Here is a 21,556-nt window from a genome sequence, read left to right as displayed (position 1 = left end):
CATTTTATATTACAATAGCACATAAAGAACAAACATTGGAATGATGTCCAGGTCCCCGTGAATCTCACATTTTTAATTTCATCATCCCCCTCCTTCCCAGTCATCAATTGCCAGATACAAACGAATTTCCCTTCCCATAAACTATTAAATTTTAATATAAAATGTGTTGCAAAAAGTTAAAAATATGAATTAAATAACATTGCATAACCGAACAGCAGTTTTTTTTTTAAATTGGCCTGTATGGTGAACTAAGATAAACGAAAGTACACCACATTATATTAATTTAAACTAAAGCAAAACTCAGTTTTTCGGGGGTGTTAAAGTACGATTTAAACTATAAAGTTCAGGTAAATAAATAATATTTTAACATTTAGTATCTGCAGGAACAATAGAACTAGAGCATGTGAAACGGAACACATAATACAAAAACATCGTTGGAACCGTTCGAGCACGTGTAAAGTTTAAGAGGGGGAGTTAGAAGCGCCCTCAAACACTGTATAAGTAATTAACGGACAGTCCCCATTCTGAGAATAAGAAAAAATATAAAATAAACATAGAGAATAAGAAAAAATATAAAATAAAACAATAGAAAAATAGATAATTAGAATTAAAACGTACTTTTTTACATGAAAATCTAGGCGATACGTTCGATTTAAGTATAACACGAATAACATTTACCTAATATTTTCTTTTAAAATTAAAAAAACAATCTTTTTTCGTCTAAAATTTTCGAATAAATTTCACAAATTTTATCTTTAGCTATTAATGTTATTATTCTCGGTCGTCATAGCAACAGTTTTATAAACGTTGCTATGACGACCGAGAATTGTTTGTAGAAAACATCGAATGGGTGGATTAGAGAAACCTTACGGCTTTTAATTACAAAATTTCATTTAAAGTAAGTAATAAGGAATTAAGGAATTTTTAATATTATTTTTTTCCAATGAAATTCAAATATATTTATTAATAGAATATATAGCCACTGCCAGCATATAATTTAAGTTTCTTATACCTGCAGATCGTCTCATATATCATCGCCAGGCAATGCGCGATACTCTGTTGGGATCTGGAAGTTTTATAAAGTTTGAGAGCCCCTTTTTGGTAATGCACGGTGACTTTGTCACAGATTCGTCAATCTGTTCCCTTCACTTAGTAAATACACTGGTCCCTGCTACTGCACAGTTTTGAAACCTGTGTGGTCTGAAGACCACGTGTTCTGTTACCTAACCGACTCGTAACCAACCCCTTGGGTGGTTCACAGTGTAAAGAAGGGAGCGGCACTCATAGCGTAAAAGCTTCCTGTTGTAAAAGTTAATGGGAGAAGGGGAGATATGTGGTCCAAAGATCACGTGTTCTATTGCGTGATCCTTGGGTGGGCCGCAGGGTAAAGAAAGGATGGGCCGCGTTTTCGGAAGAAAAACAGAGAGGGGGAAGGAGATCGCGCATGCTCAAGGGAAGAAGAAGGACTTTTTCGGAAGAAAGAAGAGAGAATAGACGTGTAGACGGTAGAGTCGCGAGATTGTTTTTTTGTGTGTGTTGTTTCTTTTGTTTTAGTGTCTGTTATAGCGAAGGGACAGAGTAGTGATTGGAAGGACTGAAATAAACTTTAAGTTCCTTGCATTGGAGTCATAGAGTGAGTGATTTATTTCATTGAAGTTTCTTTTCATTTTGTTCCTGCACGGGGAATACTCTAAAGTTCGAGTACTTCCACACACCTGGTTAAAAAGACTCAAGATTCAGTTTGTTTGCGGCAGCGCGACAGGTGGGCGATCTCCCGAGGGAGGAAGTATTTTATAAGGAAAACTGGCCTTTATTTAGGTATTACAAACGTGAAAAACCCAGAAAACTACACGTGGCCAGACTGTTGGCTAGACGCGAATCCACGACCAACCACTAGTTCAGTGGTTTTATCCACTCAGCCCCTTGTGGTTTCTCAAGATTAGTGTTTTATGCTTTATTTAGCTTTCACTTAATGCTTGTAACAATTAATAACGGTTAATAAAATATTGCTTTTTGCATAAAATTTATTCCCTAAAAATTTTAAAGAAAGGGGTCTGAAAAACTTTAAGGTTCTCAGAAAGTTAGATCCGTCCTTGACTAGGACCATCTCGTTGGGCGCGTGTTGTAGTTACCTCTTTGAAACGAATTATTAAAATGAATTTACTCGTATAAAATACCATTGTTTTATACAAGAAAAGCAAATATCAAGAAAAAAAATTGCTCCCTGAATATAGCATTTCATTCAGTAGCAACAGAAGTTTATGGTAGTTATAATAAACTGGAGTTGTAAAGGAGCTGCTGTAAAATCTGGTATCTACTCTCTTTTTGAGAAATACAAAATTAAAATATACTGAAAGAAAATATCAAAATATGCTAGAGAAATCTAAGATTCAGCTTTACATAAATTTTTTTTACAAGTAGTCGATTGGATTGACCCAATGGTTTCATTCTATCTATAGTATTTCAACAGAAGAAATAGATGGCCTGGAAATAAGAAATATGGGAATCCGGGATCCAATGCGGATCAGCCATTTTCAGACATTTTACACGGGTTCCGAAATTGTTCCGGATATGTCGAGTTTCGTCCGTCACAAACATGCTGCCCCCATTGTGGTTCTGGCCGAATCCATGATAAATGTGATTTAAAAGGTTCTTTTAGTGCTCACAGGGCGAAAGATTAAACGAAAATAAAATGACAGTTTTAATGGCGTACGATTTCGATCATCTTAATTCAATAAAATCAAAATATATTGCTAATCATTGTATGAAATTTGTGAAATTATTTTTTAAAAAAATATTTAAAAAACTGCGTTTACTATTTCCTTTATTAAATTGCTAAAATTTAACAGTGAAGAAATGTTTTTAAGTATAAAAATTAAATCAAGTATATTTAAAAATGATTTTGCATAAGACAAATGTAATTAGAGACTTTCAAATTAGTGAATGTATTGTAAAGAAAAATTAATTTACTATATATATATATTATAGTAAATTAATATTTCTTTATTAAAGTTTCCAACCCTCCTCCTTTTGTAAGTTCTGTCCTCCCTCGACACCCGACTGTGAAAAAATAAGTCGCGAAATAAACCTTGACAACGCGCTTTAACATTAAGTCATGGAAAGTTCGACCGACACAACAACCCATGACTAAAAAAAATAAGTCAACGGATTCACGCTAGTCAATATAAACCTATGTGATAATATCGCTTATTCGATATAGCGTTCAAGTTTGCTCGAGTGCGGGCATATTACAATTCAATAATCCGATACTGTTTTATAAAACAGTTAAGAAGGGTGACACCCACAGTATGACTTGGGGTGACACCACGATATCCGCCCCGGGTGTCACCCATGCTAGCTACGCCACTGCGCATGCAGTAGAGATTATTATAGTGTATTATCATTGCAATGAATAAAATGTTTCTTTTATCTACAATATTTTTTCCTTCAATTTATGTGTCCTCCTTTTCATTATAAAAAAGTTGATGACCTTATCTTTATAGAAAAAGGATCTTTCATATCGGAAATTTTGATTCATTGCAGAAATAAGCAAGTTAAAATATTATTATTTAGCTTTAAATTTCAGTTTTAAGAAAGTTATTTAATCAATGGAAACACGCGTTTCTGATCTCTTACATGTTAGTAAGAAACAAAATGGCGGATTACTATGCTGGAGTAGTTCTAGTTTCGTAGACCAGATGGCGTCGTAATCTTCACAACAGAATTACGTTGATTGGTAGATATTTTATAATGGTGCTTTCAAATTTATAAAATAATTAGTTAAATTGCATTATATAAATTATATCAATGCAGCTTTAGACTTTGAGATATTTAATTAATACTACTGTTATTCATTTTTCATTTAGTAAAACTTGAAGAAAATGAAGATACATGTCAAAAATGGAGATGAGAGTCAGTTTCTTTATGAAACTGTGACTGATGCTGAAACAAGTGTGATACTAAGTGATATTGTTGCTATCTACAATGGAAGATTAAAAGTTGGAAGGATTGTTGGAGGTATGTTTTGTATCAATAAATACCTGTATGAAGTAGTGTCAGTACTGTTAGAGTGGAAAACCACTTTATTTTACAAAACTACAGAATATAAAGTAAACAATGTAATAAAACAATAAATTTAGTCTACTTCAAGAAACCGGGACATCAATTTAACAGTCGAGAAATGATATCTAATAATTGCTCCCGATTTTAATTTAAAAGTCGTGTAATTAATTGGTTAGCATTTCTTAACTTGTTAATTTGCAGTCCTGGAGATGAGTAAGGCATCGTTTATGTCATTCGCTTCTCCTCGAGGTATCTGTCTTGTTTCCTTCATCTTCAGATTTGGTGATGCTCATTTCTGTTATCTGTTTCCACCTCCTGCAATATTTCAATGTTTGTTGTTGTTGTTGTTGTTGTTGTTATTTCTTTATGGATAATAAGGTTTGATCATTCATACATGGACCAATTTTGCATTATTTTGGTGTTTCGTATTTTCAATCGGATAACAGACTACTTTGACAGAACACAGGATGTGGAATGTGCAAAGTACAAAGTCTCCCAGTTGAATTTTGTGTGTAAATGATTTGCATTAAAATGTTGCTTGCTTTGGTTTTTTGACGTTAATAATAGCAAAACTAGTTTATTTTTACAAAACTACAGAATATATGAAGCGTGCAATGCCATAAGGTTGTAAATGCCATTTTTCTCAAAATACATTTTATTGAAGAAATGAATTTTAAATGCAATGTTTGTTCCTACAAAAAAACATTGTGGCGATAGTGGCACTCTAAGTGGCTATATTTTGAAGATGAATTTATGTGCAAGCCATAACGTTTTAAGTGCCAAAGTGCAAGCCACGTGACTTTTGGCACGTAAAATGTTACAATTTACATTTACATCATTTTGTTGTTCCAATTTGTAATGCAGTGAGTTTTTTATGCAGAACCGGATAACTGAATGTCAGTTTATTAATAGTTAACCTGTATCACCTTATTATTTGATATTTCAAAATGATATTTGGTCTTCCATTAATCTTTCAGATTTGAAGTTTTTAAATACATTTTAACTTTTATTACACTAAATTAATACCTTATTGTTTATATTTTCCTTTATTTATCATAATTAGGCTATATTACAATTGATAAGGATCACAGCCCAGTTCAAGTACCAAAACTGTGGGCCCAACATTGTTGAAGCCAGGAAGCAGTCACTAATAGATTATTGCCAGTTTTTAATGTTAAAATTGATATTGAATTTGTAAATTGTGTTTAATAATTTAAATGTAAGTTTTTGGTATTCAAAACTATTTGTCAGCTGTAGAAACATTACTTTTATGATTGCAATTGGTTTTGGTATTTACAACTTTATGCACTTGCACAATTTTTGCATTTACAACGTTATGGCTCTAACCTGTTTTTTAAACTTTTTTTTTGTTTCCTTACCATCATACTTAGGTGTTTGAAATTAAACCCAATGTTTTATTCCAAAGTGTAAATTGTTTTTAAAATATATTTTCTCTAGCATTTCATTAAAGTTTGTTCATTAGAAAAAGTGTTTTTTCTCTCTCCTGAAAAGTTTGTTTTTTGGCATTTAAACAACATTATGGCAATTGACGCTTCATATAGTAAACTAGTTATTATAATAAAACAATAAAATTGACTGGTTTCAAGTAATTAGGCCAATGTCAATTTTAGCAGACAAGAAATACTATTTTGAGATATTTGGGACTCTGATAAGTCATCATAAACCTGCAATGGCGTTAACCATTGCACTTTTATGATGACGTTTATTTTCTGAGAGATCAGTTAAATCTTTAAATCAGGATTCCTGACTCCACTTAGTCAATTACATGGACTAAGACACGAGTGAAACTATGATTAAACTTCTGGAATTTAAGGAAGGGCTATTTCTAAAGTGGGTTAGACGATGGAGTTAGGCACAGGAAAATCAAATGATTTAAATGATTAAAATATATTTATTTAGTAAAATTAATAAAGACCTTTATATACAAGTACAATGATAGAGCCTATATAAATTAATATGATTAAAACATATTAGGGTGATAACAAAATATCTAATTTACAATTCTTTCTTTTAAAAGGGAATGCAAACTAATATCTCGCTAACTAAATCATTATGTGCCTAGAGAGAGAGTTTACATAATTATATTATTTTAATGGCATTCAGTCTTCCATGTGAGAGATGAGCTGATGTCTTCAGGAGAGTACAACTGGATACCATAACTTGCCTCGTGAAAGGTCAATGACATCGTGAGCTGAGCTACACTATAGAGAGGTTTCAAGGTCGCATGTCACATGATAAAACACTCATTTGCTCCGCCCATTCACGCATTTTTGTGGTAGTTTTCGCTCGCTTAGCTTGCACGTGGTCTGTTATTCGACGTCTCTTTTTAGTTTAAACGTACAAAAATACTGCAGTTCTATTATCATGGATTAAGTTAAAAAAGATTCTTTTCTTGTGGGCTATTCTAGCAGTCTAACAGGACGAGATGCAGCTCTGTATGAAGAGAAAATTTCATTATTTCAAGGCGATCCATACGAAGTCAGTTTATCAGACTTCGTCGTAGATCAAGAGTTGTGGCCGAAAGTAGAATTTGGTGACATTATAAACTATTTGGTTTTGACAACAAATTTCTACACCCTGTCACAAATGAAAGCTTATAAATCTTTAGAGGCCCATAACTATTTAACAAGTGGCTGGGTTTCTCCTGATATAAAAGTAAAAGTAATGAATAACAGCAAGTATATTGCTTGGAAAGATATGTTTTCTTTTGTTTGTTTAAACTCGTGTTTTTACGTATTTCTTAACTAAGAATTTTTGTCTGAAAGTAAGTCTAATTAAAAACAGCTGTGGAAATTTTTTAATTCAAATTGTTCAGTACCTTTATTTTCTAGTTGAAACTAGCATATAATAAGCCTACTTGCTTTTAGTTTTAACGTGTAATGTTTATAAGTTTGCACTAGCTAAATCCTGAAATTACATTAGTTATTCGTTCATAAATGCACTTATACCTAACTAAATTAATATAAGCAAATCAGTAAACTCTTTTAGGTTTTAAAATATAACTTAGTGTTTATTAACGTAAATATTGAAATGAAATGTTTCTGACAAACTCTTGTATTAATATTCACTTTATTCGTAATGAAATTTTTCCGGTTAATTCTCGAGAGCCATGCAGTTTGCCTTCGTCGTGAAAGCTTCTCAGTTTGGGATCCTTGATGACAAATAATGACGGGAATTTTAAAAAATGATGTTCCTTTGTTCTTGAGTGAACTAGCATTACACCCAATTACACAACAAATCACCATAGTGATATTTGCGACGAAACAAAAACAACACAAGAACTCCAGTTAAAGTGCACGCGAACACACACAAAACGTAAACAAGTTCACAAACAGTCACAAAGATGGCGCTGGACAATTGCACATGCTCATGACGTCACTCGTGATGTCGACATGAAACCTCTCTATATAAGTTGCATTAAGCAAATTCAAGCTGGCTGACATTTAGAGGTAACCTGTCACCTTTCATAAGAAATTTTCCTTCAATCAAATTCTTTAAAATAAGCCCTCCACACTTCCAATGCATGATGGAAGTTGGACAGTTTTGTAGATAGTGTGAAAAATCCACATTAAGCTATCGTCTTTGAAGGAACTATGTTATCTTTCTCCAACTAAACACGGAGTTCCTTTTTCAACTTCATACAATTTTTACAAAACAAATAAAATTCTATCAGTTAATTAGAACAAAATCTTGTTATATAATTTACCAAATTAAATTATTAACCCTGGATTCCCACACTATTTAACAGTACTAATTATATATATTTGATTCAATAAAGCAGTGTTTTACATTTATTCAGTTTTCGAAAGAGTTAGTTTTTTAGTTTATTTTCATGAAATTTGAGATTATTGATCTTAAATTTCTTGATAAATTAAATAAATTGTGTATAAGAATGTGTTTTACCCAACTGGTTGGCAATTTTGGCTAAAAGAGGGTGTGGTCATCATCCCTACGGTAATACCATAATCTGCCATTGACTTTATGTTAGTGAGAAACAGAGACCATAAAAACAGATTGAAGAGATTGAATGCATCTGGGCTATAGGCTGTATTTTACAGATGTTACATCTACAAATTTCTTTATGTAAAAAAAGTGGGGAAAGCATTTGGCTAACCACATATTATATATACAGTAAATAGTGTTAAACTGTTTAAAAGAAAGGATTCTTTTGAACTGCTTAGACACATTCTCTGTAATTATAGCCCTGGCGGTAATTTAAAAAAAATTTTTTTTTAAAGTTGTAAGTAAACAGTATAAGTTTAATCATTTGCGGATATTCTGTTTCTATTCTTACTTGCAGACTATAAAAGCTAACAACACTGCCGTATAACATCAGACTCAACGATATCTCAGTACTCAAACTGTTCTGAACTGGAACAATTCGGTATTCAAGCTCAAAATTTGAAAAATCACTCAGTACTTGACTGAACAAATGTGATCTACTAGAACAAATTATGTCCAAGTGGATAACACCACTGAACACTGGCAGTTGGTTGTGGGTTTGTGCATCACCAGTGGGCTGGCCACATGGAGTTTTCTGAGTTTTTTTCATGTTAGTAACAGCTAAATAGGGACTAATTTCCCATAAAAGTCCTCCTGGGAGGCATCCTCCTTGGCAGATCACTTACATAACTAAATAAACCAAACTAATTCTAATAACTTTTCTATAAACTTGCTATATATGAGGATATACTTCCTATGTCATTAATAGATATTCTGTTAATGTTCTTAAAATGGATTTTACCACATACATTTTTGAAATTTATGATTAATAATGCTGGATATAATGTGGTGTGACGGGTTAAAGAAAACCACGTTATATGAATAATATTACAGATACACACGTATTACAAATAAGCGATAATAGTAACAATTTTATTCGTTTGTCGACGTAAATTACAAAGGCTAAGCCGATTATTTTTTCTTTTGTCCACAATGTGTGTAGTACGGATTGAACATTCAAGCCCCGAAAGCGGTTGGTTCACAATCGGTTTTAATCGCGTTACAGTACTAATTAAACCTACTTAAATTAGACTAGGACTAATGTTAGTTAGATTAAAAAAAAAGGAAGTATAGGATAGTTGTGTCATAAGAAGACCCCTCTTCTTTGTTTGGCGAGTTAGGAAGTCTATTACGATTAACGAAAGGACATAACCTGACCACGTGGAACTCCTTCGGTGGGACGAAACATCCAAATAAAAAAACTACTTTATTTCTTGATCACTCCAGTCCTCAAACACAACTCTGGATCTCCCTCTTTTGTTCTTTTCTTTATCGGTTGACTTTCTCCCTCTCTGCACGTGTTCCTCCTCTCGTAGTCCTCCCTCGAATGCCGAAAAATTGTCCTTCTCACCTTTGACACGGGGTGGGTGACCTCACACTCGCCCAAAACTCGCCATGAGAAAAATATTTTAGAAAATGAGTAAAAAATTATAAACGATAGGGTTAGTGGAAACAATGCTAACCATTAACTTATAAAATATGATAATATACCACATAATTTTTGACATGGGGGGCTTAATAATGCTGGATATAATTACTGTGAAAGGTACTTTATAAACCTGGGAAAAGTGGATATAACAAGCTAGTTTATGAATAAAATGCATATTTAATTGAATTTTTGTTCAACTTTTTAAAATTACTTTAAAATTTCATTTATTTTTATTAATTCTTCATAATTACTATCACATCTAAAAATATACTTTCTATCTTTCTTTTCTAAAATCAAAAATTGAATTGAAGTAATTATGAATAAGAAAAGTAAGATTTCTTTATAATTTCCTTTAGAAAACCTTAATAATTAATATTTGATTTTTCAGAAATAGAAGAATTATCTAAACATGGAATATTTCTGCCACCAAATATGCAGGGATTGACAGAAGAACAAATTGAAGAATTAAAACTTAAAGATGAATGGGGTGAAAAATGTATTCCTAGTGGTGGCTTCATTGAAAACAAAGATCCTATAGGAAGAAGAAATGGAAAAGGTTGTAATTTATAATTTTTTAGGACCATTGCTTCTTGTCCTTACTTTCATTATTCTAAAAAATGTTTATTATTTTCTGTAATAAACAACAAAAATTTTAGATATTTTACAAATTATAGATATGTATCCTAAAAATTGCAAAAATTTCAATAGCCTTTCCTGTTAATTTTGACTAATTGCACATGTGCATGAAACAACATACATTCTTTCTAGAATGTTTTTGATTCCATTTATTGAAAAGGTTATGTAAATAACATTCCATTATAAAAATGGAAGGCATCTAAATGAACTCTGATTGAATCAAATTTGACAGATTTTATACTAAAAATTGCAAAAACAGAAAACTTTATACAGTTCTTATATCTTATAGCATTTCTCTGCAATGGAAGTTCCATGGCATATGGTGTATAGCATTATTTCAAGAGTAGAGCAAGGGAAATCTTCAGAAAGAAGGAATGGTTAAAAAAGGAGGAAAATAACTGAAAAGAAGAGGAACTAATTGGAGGAAGATGCCTCAGAAAAAGTTGGACAAATGCTTAGAAAATTGGGAAGTTTAAAATTTTATGCAGACATGTTTGCCGATTCTGAAGGAACATCAAGGGATTCTTATGAAGGGAAAATCTGCTCCAAAGTACACAATGAAGAAACTTGCTACTCAAAAAAAGAAAAAAAAAAAATTTTCTGCAGAAGGCATGTGATAGCATCTCAAAGGTGTCAAATATTCTTGATGTGGTTAATATAGCCCAATAAATAATCTGGCAGATTGTTTGGTAATACAAGTGAACTGGGTAGCAGTGCTATAATTCTATATTTTTATATAAAATCAAAGATAAATCTTATAGTATGAAAAAATTTTATAGAATTTTTGTAATTAACTAATTCTAGAATCTTATATATGCTATCATGCCAAATTAGATTGCTGATGATATCAAAAGATAAAAGAAACTAAATGCATAAATTTTCTGAGCAGATAAACAGAATAGAATACAAAAAAGCAAAAATAAATTTCTATCAGAATAAATGTAAAGAAAACATAAAAATTAAATAGTAATTAATTTATTAACTTAAACTTTTGTAAATCTCAGATAAAATTGTAAAACTGATATTAGTGATGATATTGGATTAGAAAATGAAAGGAGACAAATGTGTACAGTACATGCTGATTATTTTTCAGAAAAATTATGAAGTTTAACAGTTTAATTTTATAAACAGTTTTATTATTTTCTTGTTGTTTCTATAAATGACAAGTAATTATTAACTTGTAATAAATTCTATCAAAATATTTTAAATTTTCTCTTGATATAGAGAAATACTTTAAGTAAAAAATGTTATTCTTTTATACATGCATACAGTTTTTATTTTTATTTTTTAAAATTAGCTCCAAATGACAAAATGGCAGAAGTTTTAAATAAAACTGCTAGTGAAGCAAAAGCCAAAATTTCACGAGTAAGTATAAGAGAATTTGTAATTTTTAATATTGCAATTATTTGTCTAAAGAACTATTTTTAAGAATCAAAAATAATAGTAAGCAGAATCCTCTTATTGTAATCATGGATATTTTTTTATTAGTCATATAATCATTATGCTAATCTGAATTAGCATGTCAAACATACAAATTAAAATACACTTATAAAATTTTGCTTATTGCAATCCGAAATTAAGTTAATTATTATCATTGTTCTTTTCAAGATATATAGCCATTTTTAAGCTATCTCTTTGTACTGTCAGTCTCATGTCATATATTAGATGCCTTCATTATCAGTTATCATTATCAATCTTAACCAGTGTTTTAAATGTTAAATATTTATCAATTTAATTGTTATTTGCTTATTGTATAGTGCTTTAAATTGCTAGCATTTCTTTAATAGTTAAAGACATTACTGCAAAGAATAACAGGCTAACAACACTGGATGAATCACTGCTAATTAATAATAATAATGTATTTATTCTAATAAACAGTGCAATGTCTATGACTTTTTCATCTTGCAGCTGTGCTGTTTATTAGAGTGCACCTACTATCACAGGAGTACTATTAATACTATTTCTGTTCTTTGGGAATTGGGTGTGACTGTTATTCAAGGAAGAGTATTAATGGAATAAAACTAGTATTTTATCACTTTGTTGTTAAATCAATGTAACAGACAACACACACACACACACACACTATTTCAACATACAGTAAAAGTGGCAATGCTGAACAGAATGTACAAGTTTTTATTTTACAATAAGCCTTATTTTTATAGACAGTGCATTTACTATTAGAATAAATACAATAATTACAATTAATAAATATTCAATTTATACACTTTTTAAGTGTTTCAATATCCTATTCATGCCAGAATCAATAAGACCAGAATTTCCACTACTGGTCTTATTTCCTTACCCACTTAATATGATTAGTCATACATTAAATGTTTTATTTTTAAGAATTAGATTTTTAGAAATCATAAGACTGAATTAAAAGATTAATTAAAATCTATGAAACTTGGCATCATTTTGATAAATAAAAACATCCTACACTACTTGTTAATGTTATAAATAATTGTTTATTTGAAACAGACACAACTGTAATTTAAATTGTCTATTTGAAAGTTCTAAGCTATATATTATTTATAGAAAATAGAATTCTGTACCTTTTTGAAATGTAGTAAATTGAAAATGGCTTAACAAAAGCCAAAAGCATTTTTATAAATAATTCTTGGTAACCTTAACAAGCAGTGTGGAATGATTTATTTATACAAAATGTAATATTTATAGATAAATTATTATGTTGTTATGTAATAGCAAGAGAAACATTTGTGAATATTAATTAGAATTGTAAATACAATTCAAACTGTATATATAGAACATATCTATTTTTCAGAAACTTGTGCAATCAGATATATCTTTAAACCAAATAGTTATAAAAGATGCATTGGATATATTACGTGGAGCAGTGATGATAGTTTATCCAATGGGTTTACCACCATATGAACCAATACATTTAGAATTAGAAAACCAAGAAGATTTGTCAGGAACACAGGTAAGCTATATGTAACTTTCACATTTTATAAGATAGCTGCATTGTGATAGTCTTATTTTTTTTCATTTTTTAAAAAAAAAAACTTCTACATTAAGAAAGATTTGAAAAACAAAAAAAGTGTGTTTAAAAGAATATGCTTTTATTTGAAAAATCTTATTTATGACCAAATTTAGAATTATTGATCTTTTTTTATAGCTAGTAGTGATAGATAATGAAAACAAAAATAATAACATTTAAAACATGTTTATTTGCCAAACTATAATTCTAAAATTTTCATGATGTTAATGTGGTATTCCTGAACTTTGACACAGCCTACAAAAAATAATTACATAGGGCATATAATTTTTTGCTTTTGCCAAATTAAACTTTTCACTACTGTTCGTTTATTAGTGTATTATTATAAATTATCAATTTTCTACAAAAATTTATTATTACAGTTTTAAAATGTGATTTAGATTTATAAGAAGAAAATCTATAAAATCCATATTTTATGGAATATTGATTATTGAAATTCTAATTTAGGATATTTATATCTAGGCATCAAATGAAGTAATAGAAGAAAATTTAGCTCAACTTTGGTGGGCTGGTAAAGAAATCCAACGAGGGAAGAAGCTAAAAGATTATGTAGGAACCAATGAAAAAACTAAAATTGTTACCAAATTACAAAAAGTACTTTTACATATATGTTTGTTTTTAATTGATTACACTGCTATATATTTTATTATAATAAATATGTTGTTATAATACCTAATAGAAAGGACAAGGCCCGCCTTCAAGAGAACCTATTTTAACAGAAGATGAAAAAAAACAGTTAATGATGCAAGCTTATAGAAGACAAGAAGAATTGAAGGTATAATTATTACATTTAATTGTGACATGCAAATGAAATTATCTTTTCTTGTGTACTAATTTTAAACTTAGTGAAATTTATTACAATAGGACCTCAGTAATCCAAACCATTTTAGTTCAAAATTCTGGTTAATCCACCAGTCACTTCAATGATTTTGACCAAATGGCCGAAAGTAAATCTGTATCTTTCTCTTAACAAAAATGCATGGCTGTCATGCTTACCTAGCACTGCCCAGAATATGCAATATGTACAAACCTTCAAAATAAATAAAAAATGTATTATTAGAATAGAAAATGATGTCTCTTCCTTCCAATACAATCATACATTTATTCATGGAAAGAGATTGAAAATTGTCACATCCATAAACCTATTTTGTCAGTCTCATAAAACTGATTGTTGTCAGTCATCCTTATGTAATACAATGGGCTCATTCAACTACAATATATTGAGAAACTCCACATTAACATAAAAATTATGTTGAGAAAAAATTTTGGATAATCCAGAACAATCAATCTGAACAGATTAAGGTTCTAATTAGCTCAGATTAATGAGATTCTATTGTATTAATATTTAAAACAAAAGAATTTTAATTGAATTATATGAAAAATTAATCAAATTTACACATTTACTGTCACATTATGTAGTTACTATAATATTTGATGTTTGAAATTATTTTGAGAAGTTTATTTATCACTACTTTTTAAATTTGTAAGAAAAGTCTACCAATAATTCAGAATTCTAAGGCATAATACTTGCAAACTTTAAACAAAATCTCAAGCACATACTCTTTAATTTACTAGAAGTAAATTTGATACTCACAAAACAGTTTGAATAGAATTATCCGAAATTTTTAACAAAAACAATTTTCTTTATGATATTTCTTTCAGCAAATCTTGCAAAACCAACAGAAATATGAGTTTTTGTTCCAATTCTATTTAGTAATCTAACTGGTTTATATATAACCATAAATTCATATAATAAAATTATTATATGAATTTTTTGTATATTCTTATTTATCAACATTTCTTGATGAAAAAAAGTATATATAATTTTAATTTTTATTTGATGTGTTTTTAAATTCATATAATAATTTTAATTAATAAACAATTCTTAGCTTGTTAAAGAATTTTATCTTTTGTTAGTGTACTGATTAATGACAAAGAAAATTGGTATTATGGATTGTATGAATTTCATATATTCTGTAATAAACAGAAATAGTTATTAAATAAAATATATATTGTATTTAATATATAACAAAATATACAGTATATTATTGGTTATTAAAAATAAAATTTATTTTGTTTACTTTTAATAAAATCTTTATTTTTGCTTACAGTTTATTTGTGGTTAGATGCATAATAATTAGTACTATATAATGATAAACAAACTATGTTTATGTGCAAGTAAATAAAAATGAATTAGTTAAAGCAGGATATAATTTCATTTGTTTCATAGAAAACACATTTAAATATTGTAAAAATTATCAAATTATCCTTAAAAATAGGCAGAGAATTAATTAAATGATTAACAGTAAAAATTATTTGGTTATTTCATTATTTAAAATAAAGTTCATAAATTGGCAAATTTATTTTAAAACAGCTGTCAAAAATGCTACATAGTTGTTTTTTAAATAAATCTGCTGGCTTAAAAGAATTTCAGTATTGTCCTATAACCAAATATTTGTTTATGTTTATTTTATTTCAGTTTAATTTTCAATTGCATAATACTAGTCAATGTAGGTATTGTTTCTATAAAATAAGAAATTACTAAATTAAAGTTATTAAATAGAGTTTATTTGAAAAAATGCTTGTGCCAAAGTTTTCTTGTCATAAAGTTATTAATCATGTGTTAATTGAACTTTAATTGATATTTTACTCTTTTATGAATTTATTTCTTTTCATTAATTAATATTTGTGTTTTAGAGTTTTAGCAAAATCAGAATTGATTTTAAATATTAAAATTATGAATATCCTATAAATGCTCATGAAAATTGTTGCAAATGATTGATGTATTTGCACTAGTATGGAAAAGGAAATAAGAGTACTAATATTATTTGTTTCATTAGAAAAAATGCTTATGATAATTTTTTAATTATTTTTTAATATTTAATTAATAGTAAATTATGGAATGTTCTAAAATTTTATATAATTTTATATCATTGTCTTAGAAACACTTTGTTCCATCTCCACTTTTGTAAGTTTTGGTTAATTGAGTTTTAAAGTTTGAGAGAAGTATTGTGAGATTAGATAGAACAAATTATTATTGCTCTAGCAGTGTCATTAGTGGAGATAAGAGTTAAAATGGATTTGAGGGAAGATGGAGGTGGAAAATGAAACAATATATTATTCAAATTTCAAAATATGCAAATTAGAGAAAGAACAGATTGGTTCCAAGCTAGCAATAGGAAGTAAAATTATTAAAACAAAAATATAAAAAAGTTATATCTAAATACAGTGGTACATACAGTACTCACTTAATGAGCATAATTCGTTCCATAGTCTTACTTGTAATGCAAAACACTCGTTAAGTGAAACAATTTTTCCCATAGAAATTAATGTAAAATATGATAATGCGTTCCATGCTGAGAAAATGCTCAAATGTTTTATGTATAATGTTTATTCAAAAAAAACTGTACAATATACACTGTTAAGGAGCGTGAATCATCATCATCTTTTCTTCTAGCACGGAATGAACCATCCTGGAATGAGAATTCGATTTGCAGAAACAAAAAGAAATCACTGCTAATATGTTTGATAAACACTCCAAACAATATGCCAAATTCTTGGGTTATATAAAGGCTATAATTAAATATTAGAAATTAATTAATTTGACTAGAGTTGGGCAGTTATGTTTCCATCTCGTATTAAATTTAATAATTATAAATAGTTAATTTTTAATTCAGACATTTCTAAAATTTAATTTGGAATCAGTCATTAAATTCAATGACCCAAGAATTTGGCATATTGTTTGGTGTGTTTATTATATAACGGGCTATGGTTGTTGATGTTTATAAGTAATATGTGTGAACACAAGTTTGGAAAAATATGTGATTACAAGTGACACTAAGATGCTAAACACAGACTGATGGAGCATGCCGCATGTGCACAATTCGGGACTTCCCCTCTCCTCTTCACTTGTTATGTGAAATATCGCTTGTTAATCGAGGCAAATTTTTTCAATTTGTTTTGCTTGTTATGCTAAATACACATTGTGTGAGGTGCTCGTTAAGCGAGGTTCCACTGTATTTGAAATTATTACTTCTTCCTATAAATGATGGAATATCATCAAATTACATTTTACAATATTTCCTGATATCAATTTGTGTTTCATATAGAATTCTTGCATTTTATTTTTTGTTGTTGTTGTTACATTCTTGTGGAATCCTCTCTAATATTATTTTCTATTTCATTCTAGAAATATGTCCACTTTGAATCAGTTATCAGTCTTCAACTTTTTCTAAATATTTTATTAATTTTTTGACTTCATTATTTGATCTTTTTTGTGATACTCTAGCTCAGAGATGGGCAAATAAAATGTCTAAGGTACAGTACATCAAGATCAGATTATTTTTAGTCCTTCATAATTTATAGGATTATTAAAATGACATATAATGAAAGAATTGCAATTGCTATAAACAGTTTTGTGTTATTTATTGTAATGTTTATACATACATGTACTGTACCTATGATTGATTTTATTAATAAGAAAAACAAAGCACAAATTTAAGATATTCCATTTATTATAAATATTTTGAAACAAACGTGGGCCAGATTATACATACACTGCTGGCCAATAAAATTGCTACACCATGAAGGTGGCATGTAACAAATGGAAATTTGCATGAAAGGTACATCATGCTAGGATTTGCAAATGATTAGCATTTCAACACATGCTTGCAAAGCAGGTAGGAGTAAGGCCACCTATAATCCATGTAAAAGGAAAGATAATAAAGCAAGTTTCTCATACAGAAATCTCATTCACACATTGGTTGCTTGTATAAAAGTTTTGTTATGCCTCGTGTAATGAGGAACACCTACCAGCATGTGCCAGAGTTTGATTGTGGTAGAATTGTAGCCTACCGGGACTGCAGTTTATCATTGTGCACTATTGCTGCTTGCGTTGGTCATGATCCCATGACTGTCACAAGAATATGGAATTGATGGGTCCAGGAGGACCATACAGAATGCTGTGTGGGATCTTGGCGATTCCCCAGTCACTAACACCCAAGAGGACAAACATCTTGTCCACATGGTGTTGCAGGATCGTACAGCCATGTCACATACCCTGAGTCAGGAACTTGGGTTATTTTCAGAACAACAAGTGTTTGCACAGACGGTGTGACATCTGCAGCACCACGGATATGCACAGATTCCCTTGACACTACAGCAGGGATAGACGTGCTTACAATGGTGCATTCAATGACGAATATGGATGCAGGAATTGCATCACATCATCTTTTCAGGCAAAGCCCTGTTCTGTATACATCATCATGATGGCCATATCTGTGTGTTGAGGCACCAAGGAAATGATCATTGCCAGTTTGCATTCATCATCATTATGTGGGTGCAGCACCTAGTGTGATGGTATGGGGTGCCATTGGGTATACATCCTGGTCACCTCTTGTTCACAGAGCCCGGTAATTTGGACAGCCACCGTTACATTTCTGATAATTTCTGTGTTAAGGTCCATTGCTGTGCCCTATCTTTGAGGCCTCCATCAGGCTACTTTTCAACAGGATGATACACAACCACATGTTGCCCATGCTGTCCTGACCTGCCTGAATACAGAGCGTGTTCAACTGTTTCCCTGGCCAGCATGTTCTCCAGATCTGACACCAATTGAAAATGTGGTCAATTGTTACTGAGAAACTGGCATGCTACCACTCTCCAACCAGTACAATAGATGTAGTCTGGCTTCAACTCTATGCCAGAGTTCATCTGTTATTGCTGCCAGGGGTGGCTGCTCTGGGTACTGATTTCTGCATGCTCTGTACCTCAAAATTACCTGTCAATTTAATCATGTCTTTCTCCCATTATACTGTATGTGTACAATAAATATGATTCTGCTATTTGCTTTCCTTCCTAGTGTAGCATTTTTAACAGCCAGCAGTATGTTTATGGTCCAAAGTTGCCTGCATGCCATAAGTTGTTTAATTAATCCTGTTTTAGATGATCATAATGCACTTATTTCTGTGCACAATTTTTTTCTTTTGACTTGTTATTGCCTAATTTTAGAGCCATACAATTTTTTCATGATAAAATTCTGCTTGTAACGAAATTTAGCTGATATTTCTCTTATTTTATGTTTACAAATATATGTGTTAATTTTGCGTGTTAATCAAAAGAGTATAACGATTTGAAAAAATTATTCAAATCTTTATACTCTTTTTATATGTTGTGATTTTATTATTAATTTTAAGTCTTTTATAATTACTTTCAAAGTGTAAATATTTAATTTTGTGTTCATTAATTCTTAATTTTTATGCTACTTTTTTGTAAATTTTTTACATTATAAATCTTTGTCTGTTTAATTTTCAATTGATTACATGCAAATTGCAAAGTATTCCCTTGCTTAATGTGGGATTTGATTAACACGCAAAATTAACTGCAGCAAGTTTTAATTAATATGACTTTACCAGATGTCTGTACTTAACATAGATACCAAATTTGATTAACACGTTTTTGATATATGCAGTAGCATATAGGGATTAGGGATTGCAATTGCTGGATCCCTCATCCAGCAATCTAGCTGGATCCAGCACCAGGTCTGGATCCAGCACTGCAGATCCGCAAATACTCAATTAACTTTCTAAATAATGGCGCAAAAGTTTACGTTGTTGGCATTGCGCTTTGCTATGTGCGCTATCGCTCGGTGGGGGGAGTGACGTTGCCGTTCAGTGTGGCACGTGCTACACCTCCTCTCTATACCGCACTGCCCGCCCTTTTACCTCTGCTGATCTAATTGCCAGTTGACTTTTCGCTCTCGCTAAATAAAGTGTTTTTGCGCTAAATAAGTTAAATAACTCCTCTCCTAGTCCTGGTGCATAATTCTAATTTATGGTCAGTTGTGACGTCAATGAATCACGTGACACGTAATGATTTATGATTATTTGATGGCCCTGAAACCAACTAGCGTAGAGGCAGAAAGGGCCTTCTCCTCAGCAGGATATATATGCAATTCATTAAGAAGTAGGTTGGGAGACAACAACATCAATACCATTTGTTTCTTGAGATCCTACTTCCAGAAAAGTCAAAAAAATAACAGAAATGATTGATTTAATTTTATTTAATCCTTTAAAATAATTTATTCAAGACAAGACTAATATTTTATAACTTCTACTCTAATTCTATTAAGTTAGAGTTTTTAACTTTTATTCTATAAGTGGTTAGTGGGCTAGGCTAGGCAATTTTATTGTGAAAATTAGTGAGAAACTGAGACTACCTAGTTAGTTAAATAGTTAATTAAATTAATGAGTATCAGTATCTTAGATATATGATGATATGAATGTATGTGATTCATGATTGTGATGATAACTAACTAACTACTAGAATACTACTAATTACTTACTCACTACTTTACTAACACTAATAATTAAAATACTTATAAATAACTTCAGACTGATATGTAGAGTCTATATAAGAAAACTGGTAAGACTGATAGCCACTTAGCCACTGATTATCCGTCCTTACATTATTATAATATATTAATATAAATTAATTAGTAGTATTACATAGTATTACCTTTGCTATTATTTAACTTTACTTAGATTATAATTATAATGTAATCTTTAACATTTAAAGTTAATTATCTCTATCTCAAGTGTTAAACTGAACCAAAGTTAAGTTTACTACCTAAATGTGTAAGATGTTTTACTGATTTATAGTGACCAGTTTAAATAATAAAAGTTTCTTAAGTATTTTAAAAAAAATGTTTTATTTCTTTAAAAAAAACCATAAATTGCTGGATAGTTAGCTAGATAACACTTTATTGCACCAAAAATACATCTGTGCTGGATCCAGCTGGAATGATGTTTGTCCATCAAAAATCCAGCTGGATTGCAATCCCTAATAGAGATTAATTAACTGTGTTAATCAAGGGATACCTGTAATACTATTTTTCATGGATTTATAATCCATTTTGTTGTATTTTCTGTTCAGTCTTTTTCTCCCACTACAAAAATAGTTAGATATATACTATAATTCAGTAAAATTCCTTTACAATAAGAAAATTACCAATGAGATATCACCAATTTTTGTTGGAAATAATTAGTTTTCATATGATGTTTACTCTTAAATTAACTTTGTAGTATAAACTTTCAAATATTTTCATTATTAACAATAAAACCTTAAATTTATAAATTTATTTTTTCTTGTTTTCTATATTAGAAACTTGAAGAAGCTGATGATGATAGCTATTTAAATTCAGAATGGGCAAATAATAATTCCTTAAAGAGGTCTTTTCAAGGATTAAAAAACATCAAATGGAGACCATGAACAACAGGTTAAAGAATGAGTTATGTAATGCCATTATTGTATTAACACTATTGTTCTTTGTTTAAGTTAAGTTTATTAAATTTATTCTGTTAATAAAAATACATTTTATTCAAATATAATAA

General features: G+C 30.0%; 2 protein-coding genes across 4 annotated transcripts in view; one reads left to right on the top strand and one right to left on the bottom strand.

The window, feature by feature from the left end:
- The window catches only part of Rsph3 (Radial spoke head protein 3), a 19,987-nt gene extending 19,208 nt beyond the window's left edge, over nucleotides 1–779 (bottom strand). Inside the window, exon 1 of one of the 2 annotated variants that reach the window (XM_067273498.1) lies at nucleotides 679–779. The gene's annotated coding sequence lies outside the window, so the exon portion shown is untranslated. The remainder of the gene's footprint in view (nucleotides 1–678) is intronic. The other variant, XM_067273496.1, reaches the window with a different exon arrangement.
- On the top strand, nucleotides 708–21,556 carry LOC136977907 (cilia- and flagella-associated protein 298). Of its 2 annotated transcripts, none has more exons than XM_067273500.1 (8): nucleotides 708–898; nucleotides 3,867–4,017; nucleotides 9,903–10,070; nucleotides 11,448–11,515; nucleotides 12,933–13,091; nucleotides 13,629–13,760; nucleotides 13,846–13,941; nucleotides 21,327–21,556. In XM_067273500.1, exons 2-8 carry the CDS (start codon nucleotides 3,882–3,884, stop codon nucleotides 21,432–21,434), a joined length of 867 nt encoding a protein of 288 aa, XP_067129601.1. In that variant the 5' UTR covers nucleotides 708–898; nucleotides 3,867–3,881; the 3' UTR covers nucleotides 21,435–21,556. The 2 variants fall into 2 exon arrangements, with proteins under 2 accessions (XP_067129601.1, XP_067129602.1); XM_067273501.1 differs by lacking the exon at nucleotides 708–898 and adding an exon at nucleotides 3,658–3,753.

Source organism: Centruroides vittatus, unplaced genomic scaffold (assembly GCF_030686945.1).
Source record: "Centruroides vittatus isolate TY-2023 unplaced genomic scaffold, ASM3068694v2 contig_482, whole genome shotgun sequence".
Lineage (NCBI taxonomy): Eukaryota > Metazoa > Arthropoda > Arachnida > Scorpiones > Buthidae > Centruroides > Centruroides vittatus.
The sequence above is the reverse complement of the archived record's forward strand: the minus strand, read 5'-3'. Positions and strand labels throughout refer to the sequence as shown.

Excerpts from the sequence above, each read along its gene's own strand:
- LOC136977907 (XM_067273500.1), top strand. The coding sequence starts at position 3,882 with ATGAAGATACATGTCAAAAATGGAGATGAGAGTCAGTTTCTTTATGAA. Across the intron at positions 4,018-9,902 it reads AGTTGGAAGGATTGTTGGAG|AAATAGAAGAATTATCTAAA; the intron begins GTATGTTTTGTA and ends TTGATTTTTCAG. Across the intron at positions 13,942-21,326 it reads GAAGACAAGAAGAATTGAAG|AAACTTGAAGAAGCTGATGA; the intron begins GTATAATTATTA and ends TTTCTATATTAG.